Source organism: Podarcis muralis, chromosome 3 (assembly GCF_964188315.1).
Source record: "Podarcis muralis chromosome 3, rPodMur119.hap1.1, whole genome shotgun sequence".
Classification (NCBI taxonomy): domain Eukaryota; kingdom Metazoa; phylum Chordata; class Lepidosauria; order Squamata; family Lacertidae; genus Podarcis; species Podarcis muralis.
The window spans coordinates 97,207,511-97,222,733 of record NC_135657.1 but is presented as its reverse complement, the minus strand read 5'-3'; the positions used below and the strand labels follow the sequence as shown (position 1 = coordinate 97,222,733).

Sequence of the window (15,223 nt, the reverse complement as noted above, 5' to 3'; positions counted from 1 at the left end):
CGGTTGCATGGAGGAAGTTGTTGTTGTTGTGTGTCTATATCTATCTATCTATCTGTCTATCTATCTATCTATCTATGGGACACGGGTGGCACTGTGGGTTAAACCACAGAGCCTAGGGCTTGCCAGTCAGAAGGTCAGCGGTTTGAATCACCGCGACGGGGTGAGCTCCCGTTGCTCGGTCCCTGCTTCTGCCAACCTAGCAGTTCGAAAACACATCAAAGTACAAGTAGATTAATAGGTACCACACCGGCGGGAAGGTAAACGGCGTTTCTGTGTGCTGCTCTGGTTTGCCAGAAGCAGCTTAGTCATGCTGGCCACATGACCCGGAAGCTGTACGCTGGCTCCCTCGGCCAATAAAGCGAGATGAGCACCGCAACCCCAGAGTTGTCCGTGACTGGACCTAATGGTCAGGGGTGGTCAGGGGTCCCTTTACCTCTATCTATCTATCTATCTATCTATCTATCTATCTATCTATCTATCATCTATCTATCTATCTATCTATCTATCTATCTATCTATCATCTATCTCTATCTATCTATCTATCTATCTATCATCTATCTATCTATCTATCTATCTATCTATCTATCTATCTATCTATCTATCTATCTATCCATGAATGAGATATGCAATGTCCAGACTCTATATTTAAAAAACCTTTTACTTTCATAAACACAGTGCTTTCCCCCCTAAGAAAATGTTTAGGGGTACTCTCATTTTGACTCAAGAAAATCACCATTTTACAGTTCAAATTGGGGAAAATAAATACAGTAAATGGACAAAAGTACAAAGATTCACAAAATACTTAGGGGTACCCCCTGCATACCCCAGAAAAAAGCATTGCATAAACATATAATTTAGAAGAATATATTTACAATCTCATGCTCAGGTTTCTCCCTATTAACGTTTAGGGATCTCCTCTGTTTCACTTCAGACAGATCACACTAACACACACTGTTGTCAGCTGTATCCTGAGAAACCTCTCTCAGCAGCCATTCCCCCCCCCCCCCACACACACAGAGAGAGCGAGAGAGAGAGAGAGCACAGAAGCAGCAGAAAGTTAAAAACGACAGTTACTGGAATAACAGTCAAAACAGAATGGAATGCTTCTCTCCTGTGACTTCAGTCAGCCAATCACATGAGAGCTACTGCCAAACCTCATGCTAAAAATAAACAACAATTCAACATAAGCAAACATTCCCATTTCAGGAAATTAAACCACTATCCTTAACAGAAGTAACATCTGATGAGTTCCATTCTGGGTCATAAGTGCTGTTTCCCTGTGGAGAATAGTCGTTGGGAGCATGGCAGCTGAATCATGTATGATCAAAGCATACACCGATGTTTTCCTTCTTGTCATCCCCTGGCCCTACATAAATATAAGCTGCAGGATGTTTTCTTTTCTATTTGTGAACATGCTCGTCGCAAGTAAATCCCAAAATGGCATCCATTATTAAACCCATGGAAACCTCCAAAGAGATTTCATTAATGCTGGCAACCCTGAGGAATTACCTTGCCAGATCAATTTGTGTTTACTTTACTTGGAAGCAGAGTGGAATACTTATTTTCCACAAGGTCCACTTGCAACCCTATTAAAAATTGCTGAAGCTTGTTCAGTCTTTTGGAAACAGAGGGTGCTATTGATTTCAATCAGAGAGAGTGTGTGTTAAGCACATTTTAACTCTCCCACTGAAATCAATAGGACTCAGAAGTGCCTCCTTTTGACTGGATGGCACCCAGTCTTCTTCCCTACACGGAATTACATATTCTGAAGTGGTGAGGGAGTGGTGGAAAGACTATCTAAAAGACTTGCTTTTTAATTTGACCCATTATACTTTGTTTGGCTTCTGATAAATATGAGATTGTCGCTGTGCACTCATCTCTATTATCTTCTCTGCATTAAGACCCTTAGCATTAGTTATTGTCAGGCACACCCTAGCATAAGAACATAATGTGAGCCTGTGACCAGGAAAATGGCCCATCTAGTCTTGCATCCTGTTTCCACAGTGGCCAACCAGATGCCTGTGGAAAACCAGCAAGCAGGTCTAGAGTGCAAGTACAGTCTGCACACCTGCAATTCCCAGCAGTGGTGTAGCGTGGGAGGGGGCACACAGGGTGGTTGCCCCAGGTGCAAAATTGTTAGAGGCGCAAAATTTCAACACCCAGTGCTGCTTCAATACAGCTGCGCACTTCCGTCGTTGGTCTCCACTGAAAATGGCTTCGCCATGTGAACCAGGAAGTGACCTCTTCAGACAACAGAACAACTCTTCTTTTCTTATCTCTGCAGCTGCAATCTGCAATCTGCAATCTGCAATCAAAATATTCCATCCTATGTCAGGATTTCCCCATTGCATTTGGCTGCAAGTCAAATGCAATGGGGAAATCTCTCTGGTTTTTTGTGTGTCTTGAGCACCTCTGTATAATAAGGCAGCTTTGTGTTTCCCCATTTACTAGAATGGGGAACCAAAAACCTAGCATAACTTTCCCCCTTCCTGGCCAAAGTGGATGAAATGTGCAGGCACAGAAACCAAGTGAAGCTGAACAATCCTTCTAAAGCCCTTTGTGTTCCGTTTTTCTGTTTTGTGTGTGTGTGTGTGTGTGTGTGTGTGTGTGTATATATATATATAAAATTAAAATTTCCTCTCATTGTCAGTTTTTGAACTGACATAGTTCCCCCCCCCCCCCCCAGGTTTGGGGGATACCCTGATATGCCTCCAAACTACCCATAACCCTACTGACATTTTTTCCAGGAATAGCAACACCAGATTCCAGCCTCAGAGAGGAACACTTGATGCTTCCTGTGAGCCATAGGATTGCTGGGTCTAAGAAGAATGTGGCACCTATCTACAGTATAGTCGAGGATAGGATTAGGAGCGACACAATGTGGGCAGTAGATGTCATGTGCGCTTCCTCCTGTGCAGCCATCCCTCAGAATTAACCTTGCAGAGTCAAAGACTCGAAGCATCATTTAGACCAAATAAACTACAGTTTTGTCAACATTAGGAATTGCCCATTAATGGAGAGTGGGCAAGCATTGCTGATCCATATTTTACTGTATTTACTCGGGTCTAATGCGCCATCGAATCTAATGGGCAACTCAATTTTCAGAACCTTGAAACCAAAAAAAGGATTTGCTAGCGAATGTAAATGTGCCATCGAATCTAATGCGCACCTTAATTTTTCGCAACGTAATTTGGCCAAAAAAGGTGATTCTAGTAAATACGGTTATTTATTTATTTATTTATTTATTTATTATTTTGCCGCTGGAAAACCCCCCCCCCCAAAGTACACTGTGAAATAACTGGCTGAACTGGGAATAAATTCAGACTTGAAAGATCAATGGGATGTTAGCAACACAAGAAGGTTGCACCTGTCAGTGCCAATTGAAAAGGAGCTCGTCTGCACATATTTTGCTTACCTTCCTTTCAGGTGATTCTATTATTTTCCATTCATTCAGTTTCAGCTGGTGCAGTTCATCAAACTTCATACTGACATCTTCAATTGAAAGCTGTAACAAGTCCCAGAATCCTGCTAGATCCTGCGAAGTCGGCCGTGGCATTGCACTGGGATCCTGACATAGATACAACAAAAGAGGTGTAATTCACTTGGGAGCCAGAATGTAAAATATTTCCGGAATGACGCGAAGCTTTTCACACAAAACAGGTCTTTCCTACATAGTGCAAAAGATATGAATACTCTTTCCCCAAACTTAACTATGGTTTGGTTGAATTTGGTGCAAGATATGGATCAAAGAATAACCAGGAAACCATGGAACTGGATTGGGGACAACTTCCATTCTAATATAATTTCAGGAGACCTAAGGCGGAACTATTAAAAAACCCCTCTATCGATGGTATTTAACGCCTTATAAATGGAACTTAATATACAAGTTGTTGTTGTTGTTTAGTCGTTTAGTCGTGTCCGACTCTTCGTGACCCCATGGACCAGAGCACGCCAGGCACCTCTGTCCTCCACTACCTCCCGCAGTTTGGTCAAACTCATGCTGGTAACCTCAAAAACGCTATCCAACCATCTCGTCCTCTGTCGCCCCCTTCTCCTTGTGCCCTCCATCTTTCCCAGCATCAGTGTCTTCTCCAGGGAGTTAAATATACAAGTTAGGGTTGGATAAATGTTGGAGATGTGGATTGAACAAGGCAGATTACATGCATATCTTTTGAAATTGTTCTCAAACAGAAATATTCTGGAACTCAGGCTAATCTCTCTTATATGTTAGTAACCTTGGAATCGAAAACATTTCTGCTTGGCTATCTAAAACACACAACCGTTGGCCAGGAAGGGGATTAGTCAAACAATAATCAGTTCCTAGAAATCAGGTTCCCCATTTTAACTTTATGTAAACAATAGAGTGGGTGGAGTCAGGCCTCTGGCAGGCCAAACGCCACCTTGGAGGAATATGGGATCTTCCTAAATCGAGGGTCCTGGTTGCACTCGGGACCCTTAAGCCACCCCCACGGGGTGTGTTGTTGCTAGGCATGGCCCAAGCCTTGTCTGTTGGGCCCTGGGATTGCGCTTGGCTGTTTGGGCCAATTGAGGCAGGTGACATGATTCCGGGGTCCTATAAATGCGGCAGCGCGGCGGGGGTAGGGCACTTGCTTTGCGCTGCTGAACACCCTCCCTCCCTATTTTAGGTGCTGCTGCTTTGGCCTTGCTTTGGATTGGGTCACCTGTTTCGGAACAGGGGCTGGGTATTTGGCAGACTGGCTTTACCCACTTGGTTTTCGCCTACCCCCTTAGCAATCGTCACAACTTGTAAGGTTTGGCGGTTAGGCATTGGTTTATAGAAATGTGCGAGAGTGGAGGTGCGGCCATCACTTGCCCCTCCAGAATAGGGCATTCCAGTAAAGGAATCTGGGGGTCCTGGATCTCGTCCGAAGCCCACTTGAGGGGCTAGGGCCATGCCAGGACCACAGGAACCCTGGGATGAGCTTCCGTCGATCTTCAGCAATGTTGCTCCCTCGTTTGGTGTTTACCCTTTCAGACTGCCTGGCAGAAAGGCAGGAGTCAGTTATAGTCCCTGACCAATGCCTAGGCCAATACCGCTCAATTTGTTTTGTAATCAATAAAGGTGTGGCCTGAATTTTGCCCAAAAACTTAAACTAAAATTATGTGTCTGTTTGAAGTTATTTACTGGGGAAAGGCTTGGGGGCCTTGGGGCACAACTGTTGTCTTGATGGCAGCAATACAAGAACAGAGAATTGTGAATAGATGAATTTATTACAAAATGTGCAATTATTCTGAGGAATCGTACATCATTTTCTGGTTAAGTGTGTTTATTGGTATGAAATATATATATATATATATATATATATATATATATATATATATATGCTTTCGTAGATTTTCACGGGTACAGGAATGCAGGTTTTGGTGTCCTCGGGTGTCTTCCCGTGTAAAAGATGGGGTGTCTAGGCGACGTTTCGACGAGGTCTCACTCGTCATCTTCAGGCTGGTGCTTTCGGCTTCTTGTTACTGGAACAGAGCAGGATCTCAGTGTTTGAGTTCCTATAAATACTGTCGAGGAGGTGTGGTGTATAGCCTCCAATGTTCTGGGCAGAGAGGAAGTTCCCAGGCTAGTGTGCCTTTTCTTCTTTTGTTCCTTAATTACTTGAGGGATATCTTGGGTGATTTCTTGAGTGATATCCTGAGTACCACTTAGGTGGGTCATTAGGTGTGGATTAGTTGCTAAGGCCTTTGTGTCTTGACCTCTTGAACTTTGTGAAGAGTTTTTCTGAGAAGATGGCTGTACTGCACTTAGTTGTGCTCTGGCTTGGCTTCGAGTATAGGGGCGAGCTGTGGTTTTGTGGCCTGTGCCAGCCAGATCTGTGTAGGGATTGCAGGGGGGTGCAGCATCCGGAGGTGCCACCATGGTTTGGCTACTGGATGGTGTCTGTAATTTATCTGTGGAGAGGGTCTGGGTTTGGGTCTGGTGTGGTTGATTGGTGATGGCGTTCTGTGTGCCTCTGGCTCTGGTGTCAGTTTTTGTGGGGAGGGCTAATTTCCAGATGTCTGGCAAGCGGGATGTGTCGTCACGCTTGTTCATGTTGTGAGGGTGTTTCTCTATCTCGATGGCTTCCATGATTATTCTCTTGTGGTGATGTTCCATGTTAAAGAGCAATTTGGAATCTGCAAAATTAATTTCGTGTCCTGTTTCTTTCATGTGTTGGAAAAGAGAGGAAGTTTTTTCTTCTTTTTTGACGGCATTCTTGTGTTCTGCAATACGTGCATTTATTCGTCTGTTTGTTTGTCCAATGTACGTGGCTGGGCAGACTTTGCAGGGTATTTCATAGACCCCTTGGTTTTCCAACTGGATTTTATCCTTGGGAACTTCCTCTCTGCCCAGAACATTGGAGGCTATACACCACACCTCCTCGACAGTATTTATAGGAACTCAAACACTGAGATCCTGCTCTGTTCCAGTAACAAGAAGCCGAAAGCACCAGCCTGAAGATGACGAGTGAGACCTCGTCGAAACGTCGCCTAGACACCCCATCTTTTACACGGGAAGACACCCGAGGACACCAAAACCTGCATATATATATATATATATATATATATATATATATATATATATATATATATATGAATGATTATATTTTCCAGAAACAAACAATCTAAGAAAAGGAAGATGGTGTCTTCTAAAAGCCCTGATGCCATAGAAGTTCTAGAAAGAGCTTCCATTGACCAGGAGAAGACAATTTAAACATTTTCCAACAGACCCTTCTTACTGTTGATAATCCCATTCACATATCCCTTCTCCTTTCCAAACGTCTCCTGTGAGCCACACACAGGGCTCTCGCTCTACCATTTATCAGACCGTGCCTTAGGGGTTTCCTGTCAATAGCCAAGCATGTTTTGAGGAGACTTTTTGTGTTTTTCAGAATTAACTTTGCTCCTTAGGAAATCCTTAGTGGAGGAGATGGGAGTGGCTAATGCTAATTTATTTTTTCATTTTACATGTAATTCAACCAATAATTTGTTAATTTTATATCTCAGTGCAGCACGCGTCAAGTGCATAGTATGTGCCAGACCATTAGAAATTAGATGGAGATTATTGCAAATGAGATTTAATCCACTTGCAGCATTTAACACAAGTCTGACTGCCTGTGGCACAGTCTACCTGGCAATGGGTGGTATTTCATAGAATGCATACACATATTTGCATTGCAGATATTCTTTACTTTATCCAGGGTTATGCTTTATATAATATATATACCACCATGACTGTTAGACTATACTCCACTGTGGTTTTCCATTCCACCCTAATTTAAGGGGGTGATTTTTTACTTCCTAGACAGCATCTTAAAAAGCAGAGACATCACCTTGCCAACAAAGGTCCATACAGTTAAAGTTATGGTTTTCCCAGTAGCAATGTATGGAAGTGAGAGCTGGACCATAAAGAAGGCTGATCGCCGAAGAATTGATGCTTTTGAATTATGGTGCTGGAGGAGACTCTTGAGAGTCCCATGGACTGCAAGAAGATCAAACCTCTCCATTCTTAAGGAAATCAGCCCTGAGTGCTCACTGGAAGGACAGATCCTGAAGCTGAGGCTCCAATACTTTGGCCACCTCATGAGAAGAGAAGACTCCCTGGAAAAGACCCTGATGCTGGGAAAGATGGAGGGCACAAGGAGAAGGGGACGACAGAGGACGAGATAGCTGGACAGTGTTCTCGAAGCTATGAACATGAGTTTGACCAAACTGCAGGAGGCAGTGGAAGACAGAAGTGCCTGGCATGCTCTGGTCCATGGGGTCACAAAGAGTCGGACACGACTAAACGACTAAGCAACAACAACAACAAGTGATTCCACTGGAAACAGTGAGTTTGCCTTCTGCATAATTGCCAATGTCGCTCTTTCGTTGAACAGCTCTTGCTTTACATTCTTTGGGCCACAAGAGGGCTGCCTCCTGCCACTGAAATGGTATATATAAATTGATAATGTGTAATGCTCCACACTAATAACATCTGCCCAAAATGCATAACACTAGAGATACTTCGTCTTGAGGCACCCTTAAATTTGATCTTATCCAGAAACTCGTCTTTCCGAAAACAACAACACAGAAATGCAGCTTGAAATAAATTGATCTACGTGCAGAGGGAAAATAGCTAACAAAAAGGGCATGGATGATGTTTGCACTTCTGTATTGGTCTATAACTGCATTGCCTTGAGCTGTGATCTCATTAGAATTCAGAAGGCTAGTAACATCCATCTCTGGTAGGTACCAACATGAAGAAAAACCCTGGTTTCTACAAAGGAGAATCTAATATGTAACTGCACACACACACACACACACACCCTTTGTTTGTGTATATCTGACTACACTATTAAGAATAATGCACCAAATTCACTTTTGAAATTACTTAAGGCGGCACTCCTGGCCTAAACATAAATCAAATGAGAATATCGCCTATCTTGCAGTTAGGTGGGTTAAGATGAATGATTTTGCCACCGTGCAGCAATTTTAGAAATGCAATGCAATGGAATCCACAGACGACAAGATCATATCAAGGCACTATGTCTGCAGTTGACTCCAAAGCTATCCAACTTGTGGGAAGTTTTTAAAAAATCTGGCTTGCAGAAGCATAACAGTCTTAGGGCGGATCTGCACCCATGTTTTTTAATGTTGCAGAAGGGTTAACGCTGATAGACACACGACGTCCTACTTTTTACGTTCATAATGCGTTATTACCTTGTCTTTTTTATCGTTTTATGCTGCTATATCGGTGAAACATTGCTCATATGTAGTGTTTAACTTTTTTTTTACTGCATTCAAGCTCTAAATATTCATTCATTCATTCAGTATCTACTTTGAACTTCAAAAAAGGGTTTTATTCCTGGGGTAGCTTACAATTATCATTATCCATTTTTTTAAAAAAGTATGAAATCAAAAATAAATAAATAAATACATAAGTACCAGTACCAGTACCAGTACCAGTACCAGTAACAACCCCCTGGTCCCAGCTGTGTTAAAAAGTCAAGTTCTGAGAGACTAAAACTAATTTTCTTTTTTAAAAAAAACACCCTGGGAAAATCTGTGAAATGTTTTCTTGTTGGGTGCAAAAAGTAAACAACAATGCGGCTGGTAATGGCAGGTGGCAACCCCTCTTCCTCTCACCTGTGCCACTACAGTGTACACCTGGATGGAGCTGTGGTTGGGCAGGGTGTTGGAAAGGTTGAGGCTGCATAGAAGTACTGCCCAAGCCAATTTGGTACTCCCATGGGTGCATCTGTCCCCGCCGCTCATTCCACGCAAGATGCAGCAACTCTGCATCTCCATCCCATGGCCCCTGCTGCAAGGAAGGAGCCAGGCAGACACCACTGAGGAGAGCATTCCACAGGTAGGATGCCACCATTAAAAATGACCCACCTCACCACAGGCAGCACCCAAAGGAGGGCCTACCAAAGAAGACTGGCTGATATGGGGGAAGCTAATTCCCCCATATCAGCTTGCCCACAGCTCTGAAGGGAAGTGTCAGCATTTTGAGTCGAGCCTGGAGATAGAACAGGAAGTGGGGCAGCTGCTCACTGTTGAGATTCAGCCCCAAGATTACAGGGCCGATAGGTCAATTTGTGGAAGTGTTCAACTTGGAAACTGAAATCCATTGGCCACTTGCTTTGCCCTTACTTCATCTCATGCTCGTGGTGCTGTTACAAAAGCATTAGAGTGGTACCTCGGGTTACAGACGTTTCAGGTTACAGACTCCGCCATCCCAGAAATATTACCTCGGGTTAAGAACTTTGCTTCAGGATGAGAACAGAAATTGTGCTCTGGTGGTGCGGCGGCAGCAGGAGGCCCCATTAACTAAAGTGGTACCTCAAGTTAAGAACTGTTTCAGGTTAAGAACAGACCTCCAGAACGAATTAAGTTCTTAACCCGAGGTACCACTGTAGTGATGTTCAGCTGCCCTCTTAGTGAGACTCATCCCAGTTGCTCTGATTCTGTATGGCATTTCTGAAGCCAGGAAATATGAAATGTGCCAAGTCTGCAATTGATTTGTGCTCCATTCATAAAACAGTCCTCCCTCCCTCCCTCCCTCTCACAGCTACTCACCACATACCTTCCTGCGGGAAAAAAAAAAAAAAAGATTTGGAAGAACCTGCCACATTCTGGCAAGCTTGGTTGCTACGGTGTGTTTCTGAGGGCCGAACTTCATGTGATGTTAATTGCATGAGAGGAGCCCTTAAGGAATGTATTTGCTGTAGTTAAGATGTAAATCAACAATCATAGCTCCCTATTTACATTTTAAAAAAAAAAAAAAAATGCACATGAAATGCATTCACTCAGTTAACATCAAGTCTGTTTTCTCCTTGGCTCTTCTTTTCCCACTCTAGAAACTGCTGGCTTAAAAAAAAAAGAAAAGAAAATACAGAAAAATTTTATTTTTATTTCTGTCCTGCACCATCTGAAGAGATGCTGCTGGACTTCAGTTTCCATCACACCTGGACACACCTGGATGGGGGTCAGAGTCCAATAATATCTGGAGAGACCCAGCTTCCTGACCTTGGTGTTAAGCTTCAGACCAGCAGAAAAAAGGAGAGAGAAATAGCGGTGGATGAAACAGACAAAGCCCTTTCTCTGAAAGGCCTTACAAGCAAAATACAGTGGTACCTCAGGTTAAGTACTTAATTCGTTCCGGAGGTCCGTACTTAACCTGAAACTGTTTTTAACTTGAAGCACCACTTTAGCTAATGGGGCCTCCTGCTGCCACTGTGCCGCCGGAGCACAATTTCTGTTCTCATCCTGAAGCAAAGTTCTTAACCTGAAGCACTATTTCTGGGTTAGCGGAGTCTGTAACCTGAAGTGTATGTAACCTGAGGTACCACTGTAAAACAAATAAATGGAACTGGAGGACAAGTAGCTACAGAATGCTAAAATGTGGTTGCAAGCCCAGCCGCAGAGCCCCCCAACCTAACCACTGAATGGTAAATGAATGGTCATGACAACAGTCTGGGATTTAAAATGGCCACAACTTTATTGATTTCAGATGTAGGAAGCCTTGGCATATGCACTGGGCAAGTATCCCCTCAATCCCTGGGGGACTGAGGCATGACAGGGTCTATTTGGGGGAGGAACCATCGCAAAATGCAGGTTTACACAAATGGCCGCCTAACGCTGAGGAAAGCTCTAGCCCTATGCACTTGGCTCTTTGGACAGAGACTTTCCTCCAGACCCCTCTCACTGGGTATCCTGTTAACGCCGCCACAGGGAATGGGGGGTGGGATAGTCACCACTTCATGACACTCCAATTGGATGAAAGACTATAGAATTCCGCCCAAGGCCTTAACCGCCAAAGTTGTTATTAGTGCTATGGGGAAGGCGAAACCTGCAGAGCGGGGGAAATTCCTTCCCAGCCCCGAATACGACAACTGTCACTAGACCATAGCAAAGCCCACCTAGCTGAAAAGGAATGGTTAAAGCAAACAAATGGGACTGGAGGACAAGTAGCGACGGGATGCTAAAATGTAGATCCAAGCTTCTCCATTTGACAGTTCTGAAGGATGGGTAGGTGCGACTCCCAGGTGATCTCACTGTTACAAATTAAGGATCACAACGTACTTGAAAAGCGGATGGTGTTTTGATCATCAATAAGTACTTTCAGGAAATTCCAGTGCTCCACATGCAATGAGGAAATGTGTAATAGATAGCATTATAGTAATGTTTCCTTCGGCAGTGATCAAAAGCAGCGACTCTTCTGAAAGTGTTAATGGAGGCGTCGATTACAAGGACGCTGCCTGAGAAGCGAAAGCCTTGGAATAAATATGAGCAGGGCTGGTGCACTAATGTGGCACGGTGAGGCGCAGGCTTCAAGTCTGGTGGATCACAAAGGGCAGCAGATGTGCTTCCTACCCCTGACTGCTGCCACCAGGGGGGTAATCTTTCGTAATATGGCGCCCGGTGCGAGGCCAAAAATTGGTGCCCCCAAATGGCTCTTCTCAAATATGGATCTCCTCAATGTTGTGTCCCTTTGGCTCTGATCCCTGTGCGGGGGAACTGCCCGCACCATCCTAAATCTGGTGCTGCTGCTATAGCCACCTCCATGATCAGCATTCAGTCGACTGTGGCTGCTACAAAAGCAAGGGCATCCACCATAGCTGCTGCTGCACACTCACCAACTCATTGACTGGGCATAGACCAATGTCTTCATTGGCATGGCAGCGGAGCCCATGTCTCCTTGTTCGGAGGACAGAGTCCTACCTCAGAGCGAGGCACTGTGGTTGAGGTGACCAGGGAGAGCGCTTGTGTTGCTGCAGCACTGCAGTGGCAGACGGCGACAAACATTTCAAAGCCTCTGCTAAACAGATAATTTAACAGTATTTTACACCACTGCTGTGACGTGGCAGTGGCACAGGGGATTCCTGGAGACCATCTCAGTTGTAATGAGGAAAGGACCTTTCTGCAGATTGTGACATTGAGCAGCAAAGGGTGGCCTTGGATTGGTAGAGGCCAAGGATAAAAGGAGGCGTAGCAAGAACAAGACAGCCCTAGGCAGGGAGGAGGACGAGCAGGTAAGGAGAGGACAAGGACATAGAATCGTAGAACTGTAGTGTTGGAAGGGACCATGAGAGACACCTAGTGGTCCCTCCCAACTCTACAATTTGATGATTCTATGATGCCCCTGCAATGCATGCATGCATGCATGAAACTTTATTTGCGTCAACTGTTGGCTATAGCAAAAAACAACAACAAACAAAAACACACACACACACCAAAACAACAACAACAACAACAACAACATTGTGATATACACAGAACAAAATAAAAGTCAGTTATATAAAACACAGTCCTGAATCAGGAGTCAAATAGTGGACCTTATTCTGATTGCCCCAGCTAGAAACCTTGCAACCTTTGCAGTCATCTGCTGCTCTTTATCTGCCAGGAGAAACGACACTGAGGCAGTGGTTGGGCGACCCGGAATGGTCAACAAAAGAGCATGAATCTTTCACCCAACTTGGGGCTCGATCCCACAGCCCTGAGATTAAGAGCCTCGTGCTCTACTGACTGAGCTACCCCAGCTTCTCACGAACAGGATAAGGGAAAAGGCAGCAGGGGCAAGGAGGAGGAGGAGGAAACAGCAACACACGTCATGCAGCACTGGCCCTGCTTATAAAGTCTCTCTACTTCCTGTCTGGGACTTTAGGGCACGATTCATGAGTGTTTAAGGAACACACACAGGCAGAAAAAAGAGTGAATGTTTCCCATGGTGATGCTGCCTTAGCAGATAGCACTTTAGCTTGCACAAGTTCAGGCACTGATTTTTCTGTGTTTCCATTCTTACCCACCCCCAGAAGGCAGGGATTTTTTTTGGGGGGGGGGGGGATTCCCTTCAGAACATAATGCAATATGGCCCACAGGTAGAATAATACAATCATGGTCCAACAAGAATGCAGGAATCTTTCGCCCAATGTGGGGCTTGAACCCACAGCCCTGAGATTAAGAGTCTCATACTCTACTAACTGAGCTATGCCTCAGAGCTTGAATAGGTAAGGTAAGCAGCATCAACTAAAACCTGTTGAACAGATACACTTTCTCCTAAGGCAAAGCTGCCATTAGATGCAGCCTATAGTGTTGCATGGGATTGGGGTTCTGCCGCCCCCCCCCCCAATATACATAATGTGACCTTCAGAGAACTGAAAGAGTAAAGCTGCTCATTCAAGACTTTAGGGGAATGTGGGCAGTGAAAAAAAGGACCAGCATAGTCCTTAATCAGCTCACAAACCAAGGCATATGGGTGAGAAACTGCAGCTCAGAGCTCTTCCAGCCAGCATGTTTTTAAAAACACTGGTTGTTTTAACCAAGTCTCAAACAGAATGAATGCCTTGTCATGTCAGAAAAGGTTATGCTGCAAATATTGCAGAATGATTGATTAAAGTAAGACAGATTTATAGGTCACATCCTCTAATGGCAAGAGAAGCATTCATTTAATTCTCTCGTAATAGGGTAAGGATATGTAACAGGAAGCCCTGTCCTTTACCGGCAATGCATCCTGGCAGAAGTTTCCTTCACAGCTAATTTAGGTCTGTAGCAGAGAAACAGGAGTGACAGGAAAAGGTACCTCAAGGAAGAAGCGCCAGCTATCCTGGCAGGTCTTGTGCCGCAGCCCTTGCTTGGAACTACGCTGCCCAGGTTGATTCTGCTAGCCTTTCTCCGGCCACTAAGACTAGCAGCTCCTGCCAACCTAGTAGTTCGAAAGCACATCAAAGTGCAAGTAGATAAATAGGTACCGCTCCGGCGGGAAGGTAAACGGCGTTTCCGTGTGCTGCTCTGGTTCGCCAGAAGCGGCTTAGTCATGCTGGCCACAAGACCCAGAAAAACTGTCTGCGGACAAACGTTGGCTCCCTCGGCCAGTAAAGAGAGATGAGCGCTGCAACCCCAGAGTCTTTCACAACTGGACTTAACTGTCGGGGTCCTTTACCTTTACCTTTAGGACTAGTAGCCAAACAGCTCATGTGACTTGCAAGTGAGCCACCCTGCCAGGAGAAGAAAGCAACAACTTCTGCAATCACAGTGGAACTTCACCTCCCTCTCCTCCCTCTCCTCTGTGCTCTCTGCACTTCTACAAAATCTGCTCCAGAGCAGTTTTTTTTTGGGGGGGGGGAGGTTCTTGGGGGACTCCAACGTATATAAAAACACAACAAAACATTTAACATTTAAAAACTTCCTTACACATCTGCCTTACGCATCTGCCTGTCTTCTAAAGGTTATATAGTTACTTATCTCCTTGGCATGGGGGGGGGGGTAATACTACTACTACTACTACTACTAAATTTTTATTTATACCTTGCCTTCCCCATCCATAATAGGGGGAAAACCCCAATTTAAAATACGGGTTAAAATACAATTTAAAATGCAGCCTCATTTTAATAGTAGCCCATAGATCAAAACCATAAAGGGAGAGAAACGTAAGGGTCAGACTGAGTCCAAACCAAAGGCCAAGTGGAACACCTCTGTCTTGCAGGCCCTGTGGAAAGATGTCAAGTCCCGCAGGGCCCTAGTCTCTTGTGACAGAGCGTTCCACCAAGTCAGGGCCAGTACTGAAAAGGCCCTGGGCCTAGTTGAGACCAATCTAACCACCTTGAGACTTGCGACCTCCAAAGTGTTGTCATTTGTGGACCTTAAGGTCCTCCACGGGGCATACCAGGAGAGGCGGTCCCATAGGTATGTGAGTCCTAGGCCGCATAACTCCATACCCTCCAACATTTCTCCC

At 44.6% G+C, this 15,223-nt stretch overlaps 1 protein-coding gene across 5 annotated transcripts in view; it reads right to left on the bottom strand.

Annotated features, from left to right (window-relative positions):
• DLGAP2 (DLG associated protein 2) overlaps positions 1–15,223 on the bottom strand; it is a 395,598-nt gene that overhangs the window by 3,264 nt on the left and 377,111 nt on the right. For all 5 annotated transcript variants that reach the window (XM_077926383.1, XM_077926382.1, XM_077926384.1 and 2 more), the window contains one exon: positions 3,416–3,568. In XM_077926383.1, the coding sequence (XP_077782509.1) occupies positions 3,416–3,568 (153 nt within the window). The remainder of the gene's footprint in view (positions 1–3,415; positions 3,569–15,223) is intronic.